The following is a 7965-nucleotide window of genomic DNA, read 5'->3' as shown; positions in this document are numbered from 1 at the left end:
AACGTTGTTTGTTCGACTGATTTTATTTATTATTAAAGTTAATTACGTAATATTTAATTAGGCAAATTAAAAGAAATTAATAGAAATTGAGTTAAAAGAAAGCAGTTTATATAGTGTGCACACAGTATGATGCTTATCTGTTACGGCAATGTTTTGAAATATTTGTTTGCAAAAATTTTTGGAAGGTTTGGTGTTCATGCACCTGGAATAGTTCTTAAGAAAATGATTTCACATCAAAACATTTATGTGTTCATCTCAGAGGATGCATTACATTTTTAATAATTTATAATTAAACATATGTCGAATGAATGTTTGATCATCACAGCAGGAAGTGCTGTATAAATGGTATGCGCAATGCGCTCATATCTGGGTGTACTCTAAACTGCTGTTTTGCCGGTCTAGCTTTAAGCTTCTTAATAAGGTTTGATTGTGCATGCAATATGGGGCTGTGAATATGTTTATTAACCAGAACCGTGGGCAACAGAAAATGTTGGTAGGGTTATGGCTAAATTGGACAAAATCTCTGTATAAATTTGTAAAGTTTTGACTGAATCTATTTCAGTCCCTTACACAAGAATAAAATAAAGTTAAATTTGGTACCACAAGACCACTGGTTTTAAATGTTAACAGCAAAGTTGTTTTATTTAGAAAAACATCTTTTAAAATGTTCATTTGTTCGGCAAGTGAACAGGTCTCACTGTGGTAGATTAACTATTTGTTGTTTTTTTGCAAGACCCATAACTCCAGAAATATGCATCTCACTAAAACATTTGACTTAAAATACCGTTGACTTAACCCGTTGAAATACACAAAAGTAACCCATCTAATCCATCAAAATGAACAAACGAAACATATTTAATCCATTAAAATACATGAACAAACATGAATGAAACCTTTAATTTAAAAAACTATGTAAGAATGTTGGTGACAAGAAAGTCAATGCTGACAAGAACATCTTAAATTTCAATTTAAAAGCCAATTGCATTTGAAGTAACGTAATTTTGATCTTTTTTGACATATTTTTAAATTTATTTCATCAGCTCAGTTAAAAATGGGAATAACACGAAAAATTTCATGCATTGCTAGCGGAGATATTTTGTTGTTGCCGTTGAAAATGATTTTTAAAATTTTTTGCATCTCACGTTCAGTTAATAATTTGAAAAATCTCATCAGTGAAACTTAATTTTTAAAATTTAAAGACCCAATTTGAACCTCCCATCGGGTTTAATTTTTGGTAGAAACAAATTATATCAGAAATTGTAAACATTTTTTTCAATCTATGAATAAAAAATTTCAGCGACGAACCGGTTAAATATAAAAACAAAACACACATCTACAGTTTGCGAATTTGTGAACATTTAGAAGGCGGCCTAATGCAATTTTATTGCTTTCAAGAATATCATGCTAAAATACTAAAATACATTCTAAAACTTCAAGTGCAGCCACTATTTCACAAATAACGAAAATTTAAACGGATTATTTCAAAAAATATTTCAAGATTTTAAAAATAGAATCAATTACAAAAACAATAAGAACGATTGTAACAAGGGGTAATAAAAATAAGTGTTCATTTAGTTTTAAAACTTGCATTCTTCAAAAAGGGTTATCTATAAGGAGATAATTTAAAAAAATTTAATCATCCTGGTAATTTATTTTTAAAATCATCAAGGTAATTTAAAAAATTTCAATCACCAAGCGCCTTCAAGAGGATTGTGACGATGACGAAAAAAAAACCTGTAGGATACGGTTTCGCTTTGGATTACTCTAAAAGTTATTTTTAATTTTGTGAAATTTCATAAAATTTTATTTCTTCAATAAATTTCAAATAAAGATGAATAGCTTTAAAAGTGTTACGGTCTTTTCATTTGATTGATACTTAAGTTTGAAAATTTCTGATTCAAATAAATTTTTAGCAAAATTAAAAAATTGACATTTTCCACACGTATAACAGTTGATCCGACAGTCTGCAAGATATCAAACTACGCGCACAACTTCCCAATTTTCAGCAGAATCCTCTTTGGCAGCCTGGCGTGGGAGGCTGGCATCTCTTCCGGAGATTATCTACTTCAAGTGCGTGCCACATCTCTTGCTGACCTTATAATTTGAAAATCTTTGTTTTGTGTTTGTACATGTGTACTGTCCATAAAATAAGTAAACGCTTGTGTTTAACGTTATTGAAGCCATTCGTTCATTCAAAGCGCAAAAGCAGTCATTTTCAGTATGACGCAGAAAAATTTTAGTGAAAATTTTAAACATATTTTATCTTTATAATATTTAAATACTTCTATTGTAAATTTCATTCAACTTCATTTCGTGTTTTGACGATGATTCGTAGGTCAATGGAATTTCGGTTGAGAGTATGAAGGAAGGAGCTGTAGTGAATTTAATACAACAAAACCTCCGAAGCGTCGAGCTGATGGTTGCCACAATGAGCAACAAACTGAAGAAGAGTGCTGAAACAGCAGCAAGTTCACCATTGGCGGCACCTTACATTAAAAATTCTGTAGTTAATATAACTCAACAACAATTTCAACCTCAGGCAACCACACCAACGCAACGACACAAACCTCAGAAGCAACCTTCCATGAGATCCAATTTTGGAATATATGAGGAAATAAATATTTATTGTGAGGAGCATGAGATTGATGCAAATGGTTTTAGTAACGCGTCTTTCAACAAAAATGATAACATCAACAAAAATAATATTCCCAAACCTCAACAGTCTCCAAAAGAGTTTTCAAACAACCAGAAAAAACATGAACCTTCCGGCAATCAACTTCAACAAAATACGGAAACTGCTGTGTTATCGATCCATGATGACGACGTGTGTTCGCCTGTAATGCCTTCAATAAAACTTCCGTCTCTCACGATCGGCAAGATGCAAAAGAGTAAAAACAATTTGAAAGGTACCACAGGGAACCAAAACGAATCAGCGGATGAAGATGCATTTGATAATGTAGCTCGTGCAATCGTTGGTAAGCATATATAATTTCGGTGAAATTATTATTTCGATTAAAAATTAATTATAGTCGCTCGCCAGTCAAAAGTATTTTCTTATTCCTTTTGCCATAACATTTAGAACAATTTGATTTTGATTTAAAAATTTTATTTTAAAAATTTTAGGAAATAAGAAAAATACTTCTTTGTCAAGCCCAACAAGCCCTCAACAATCCCAAATTGCTGAGCAGTTAAACGAATTATCATCAATATCATCACCAACAGCAACTACATCAACCGCCTTAAGAAAAGTTTCATGTTCAGAATCAAGTGGCTTTGTAAGTGAGAGTGCTGAAAATTCCTCGGATGGAAGTCTTCCAAGTTCGACATCATCTGATAACACTTTCAACCATTGCACTGACAACTGCAACGGGAACACTAGCAATGATTGTAATAATATTTTCAACAAAAATTTCGATAGTGCAATAAACGATAAAATGATGAAACCGATGTTACCAACGCCAAATACTCCTTCAAAGATTCATCAAATAACGAGCCAACTGCATCAACACAAACAGCAACAACAGCTTCCAGCACCAGACGTTGCTCCACCGATACCACCGAAGATAAAAAATCCAGTACAGACTGAGAAGACGAGTGAGATGAAAAAATTACATAACTTAATTTCACGATGCCAAGATGATGCTGACAAACAAAACGTAGAAAAGACATTTCAACAATACTTAAACAGTCTCCACGACCAACTCAGACAAACCAACCACAACACTCACAACTATGCCACAAATTTTATGCAACAACCTCATTTAAAAGTTTCTAGAAAACCTTTACCTCCTCTTCCACCGACTCAACTGAGTTTGTCTCTTCAGTCTGAAATTTTTCGTCCCCAAAATCAAACATTTTTCCAAAAAGAAAATAAAATGAAACAAAAACAAGCATGTTGCCTTTTGCATAATGATACTGATCAGACACCAATAAAATCGAGAAAATCAGATAGCGAAACAAGCCGGTCTGTTGAGGCAATCGACCCAACATCGGGTATCGTCGCTCCTCCCGATGAATTTTCCGCAGGTAACAACAATCGTATCGACGGTTGCAAACCAACTCGACCATCTTTTCTCGATCTTACTTCTCAAACATCTTTCCTATCACCAACAAAGACATCTTTTTCACCTGTCTGCTCAGCCAACATATCTTCGTCGCCCTCCATTCCAATTCCAAAACCAACATATTTGTTCAACAGGCTGAGTAATAATTTTATTATAACAACGCCTAACAATTATAGTACTTTTCCATCTAACGACTCAAACATCACTGCCGAAGACGAGGACATCAACAACACTAACATCGCTGACGATAACAACAATCTTGACGTCCACAACAGCGCCGAGAATCGTTTGAATTGTAAACAAATCGAACAATGGAGCGTTGATGATGTTTGCACTTGGCTTCTACACGTCGGTTTCGATTCCTACGAAGACTCCTTCAGAAAACATTCAATTAAAGGCGAGGGAATGTTGAAGTTGAAGAGATTGGATCTCATCAAGTTGGGGATGGAAGATGTGGTGGCCAGAAGAGATTTCCAACGAGCTGTGGTCAGGGTCCAATTGAGGAAATATGATGAATCATCTTGCTGATCAGTACAATAATTTATCTAATTGATGGTTAGAGAGATTATAATTGTAAAATAAAAAATTTTGTTGCTTGACTGACCAATAAACAAATAGAAACGTAAAAAATACATCATCCTTTTTTAGTTGAAAATAAAGAAAAAAGATAATGTCCGTAAAAGTGCTAGATTAAATAAATAGTACCACGTGAAATACCACGTTGTAACACGATGTTGAGTTAGTTTGGATCAGAAAAGATTTTTTCATTTTTTATAAACTTGGAACTATTTTATGTGAAGTTAACAAAACTGTAACTAATAGGTTTTAATATAATTGTTTTTGTTATAAATTTACACAAAAATAATTTGTTTAAAATTTAAACAAAATTAATTTAATGCATATCTGTTTGAATTTCTTCAAAATCATCAACAGATATTGTTTAGATATTATTTTGAATGTTGGTATGTTATGTAACATTCTACCAAATTTGTACATACAAAAATATATTTGTAATTTATTTTGGACATGTTTCTATAATTGTTTGTTTTGTCGCTTGTAGGAAGAACCCCCAGATGCTACCCATGAAATAGTTTCCTCCACTGAGACTTTAAAATAAACGAAAGTGGCCTTTCTTAAATTTTATTTATATTAATTTCATTCTTGAAAACATGAGAAATAATATTTTTTGGATATTTTATTCATTTGATCCTTCTTTTTATCAATATGCGAGTAAAATTTAAAAACAAACAATTTATCAATTTAAGTAAAAGTAACGTAAACAAACCTCAAAAACATGAAAAATGTGTCTCCTTAATTACATATTATTGTAACATTTAAAAGTTTTACAATGCAAAACACGCTATATATATATATATATATATATATATATATACCAAGTATATAAAGTATATAATTAAATTGAAATTCATATTAAAGAATAATGTGATAAATTTGAAAGAAAAAAATACATCGAATACACTTGGCAATGACGCACATGGATTCGAATAAATGCATGAATTAAACACAACTTAATTTGCATACACCACTATATTATCACGCACACTCTCACACACATACATACACAGACACACACACACACACACACACATACATATATATATATACACATATATATTATTACAAAAAAAATATTTATATAATTAATGAAATGAGCAAATGTGGCATAACAATAAATTTGATAATAGAAAGTTTTTGACGGAATGTTCGTAAAAAAGGTATCAAACACTGTTTTCTTTTGTTACAGAAGGTTGTTGTTGTTGTGCTACTACTACTACTACTACTACTACTACTACTGCTGCTGCTGCTGTTGTTGTTGTTGTGTCGCTTTTTTTGCCGTTAGCGTGGATGTTTGTTATACATATATTTGTTGAGTTACTGCAATTGCAACAATGCTTGTCTGTTATTTATTTGCTAAAATCATTAATTATTATTACGATGCCTTGTTGTGGCTGCTGTTGTAGTTTATATGATGCTCTTTACATGATTTGATAAGTCAGAAAATATAATTTTCCAAATACATAAATATCTTTGTATGTGCGTGTCTGTGTATGTGTGTCTGTGTGTGTGTGTGTGATTAAATTTTGCGAATGAATGCAGATTGTATATTTCCGATAAATTTTGTAATAAATATTCTAATAAATATAATAAATTTTATTTATCCACGAGATTCGTAAAAGTTTTTACTGACTTAACCTTAACCTAACAACAATTCAATTAATGAACAACGATGAAAGAACGTTGAAAAAAAAGAAAAATTAAATAGCAATAACGAATGAACATTTGAGAGAAAGAAACGACTAGCCCACGTAAATGAAATAACGAAATTAATTTACCCTATCGACTTGAAAATGCTTGCATGCAATGGTGGATCAAGGGGGATTGAAGGTGAAGGGAGCCAGCCACATCAGTGAAAACTCGGTTTAGGGTTTGGTTGGCCCCCAGTCAAATTTCAAATTTTTTTCAAATACGTAATATTTTGAACGATGTCAAAAACTGCCATTGCATGCATGTGCGTGCCTTTGCCAAGCTTAGCTGTTGATTGTAATCAATTCGCCTATTGAAGAACACCCAGCATTCATTAGCATCAATATGAATTTAATTTTTACAAATATTTAATTATTATTCAAAAATGAGTTGAAATTTAAATAGAATAACATCTGACGGTGAAACTCGCGTGACAAAGAAGAGAATGTTTCAAGTAAGCGAATCAATGCAGCCTAATAAGTGAGGGTTTTTAAATAAAATGGCGTTTTCAAAAATAATATAAATAAACTTTAAATGACGTCATCATCATCGTCGTGACACAACACTCGCAAAGTTGCAAGTTGTAGTTAATTATTATGAGACGTCCATAAAACAAACTGTGCTGTGCTGTGCATGTATTTGTATGTGCATCATCAATAAAGAACACGTGTGTGTGTGTGTGTGTGTGTGTGTGTGTGAACAACTCACTCACTCATATGGGAAAAAACTTTTGCGTGTAAAAGGATCGTAGAAATGTAGCTTAGGTTTTAAGAAAGGTTAAAAAAGTAGTTAACTTTATTTCAAATATTCGAGACCTAACAACCAAATTGAAGCAATGCTACTTTGACTGGGTGTACATTAAATTGAAATTGAAATATTGACACTATTGAAGTGGATGATGATGATGATAATTGATGTAAGTGGATGATGATGATGACTGAAGTTAGGTGAGTACATGATTATGATGACTGACCTATTATAATAAAAATTAGGAATGCGATGGTTCAGGATCTGGGGTTTCGGTATGATTGGGATTCATTGAACCGGATCCATTCCATGGTTGTCGAATAATTAAATATTTTCAATTACATACCAAAAATAAAAATTTTTTGTAAACTTTTTTAAATCACGCGTTAGCCTTTTCAACACTTAGTTATAACCACAGTCAAACCAAAAAACTTCTAAATTTTTAATTACGGGATTCGAAGGCGTTGGTCGAATCACTGTTTTTCGTTAAAAGGTTAAAAAAGGTTAAAGGTTACTCTCTCTATTGCGTTAGCTTCAGAGGTTTCAACGACAAACACACACAGCGTATATGAATACGCGTGCAAACCACGCATCATACACATTGCATATGATAGGCGGGGATCTCTTTGTATTCGAACCCAGTCATTGCAATAGCAAGACCAGGCGCCTTTAACCATTGAGCCATCACGCCGCCAAGTATCTTGTTTAAATTAGAATGGAATTTGGTTATAATTAATCATGAGGACGCATTCACCTCAGATCCGGATTCAGATCCTTCCGAATTCATCATCTGGATTCAGATTCGATTCCAGGTGATGGATCCGGATCAGCTCACGACCAATATCGATATCTTGCTTCCGTCCGCCATATTCTAAATAAAAATCACGTC

At 32.7% G+C, this 7965-nt stretch overlaps 2 protein-coding genes across 2 annotated transcripts in view; one reads left to right on the top strand and one right to left on the bottom strand.

The window, feature by feature from the left end:
- Positions 1–1718: 1718 nt before the first annotated feature.
- HELRODRAFT_160322 (hypothetical protein) lies at positions 1719–4592 on the top strand (the record flags this gene model as incomplete). The annotated part of the gene is made up of 4 exons (XM_009017290.1): positions 1719–1770; positions 1952–2070; positions 2336–2975; positions 3124–4592. 4 exons carry the CDS (start codon positions 1719–1721, stop codon positions 4590–4592), a joined length of 2280 nt encoding a protein of 759 aa, XP_009015538.1.
- Positions 4593–7668: 3076 nt separating this feature from the next.
- Positions 7669–7965, bottom strand: part of HELRODRAFT_160321 (hypothetical protein) — a gene marked incomplete at both ends in the record, with an annotated part of 2114 nt that continues 1817 nt past the window's right edge. Inside the window, one exon of the mRNA XM_009017289.1 lies at positions 7669–7776. Within this exon, the coding sequence (XP_009015537.1) occupies positions 7669–7776 (108 nt within the window). The remainder of the gene's footprint in view (positions 7777–7965) is intronic.

Source organism: Helobdella robusta (genome assembly GCF_000326865.2).
Source record: "Helobdella robusta unplaced genomic scaffold HELROscaffold_2, whole genome shotgun sequence".
NCBI classification, from domain to species: domain Eukaryota; kingdom Metazoa; phylum Annelida; class Clitellata; order Rhynchobdellida; family Glossiphoniidae; genus Helobdella; species Helobdella robusta.
Note: the sequence above shows the minus strand (reverse complement) of the source record. Positions and strands in the feature narration are given on the sequence as shown.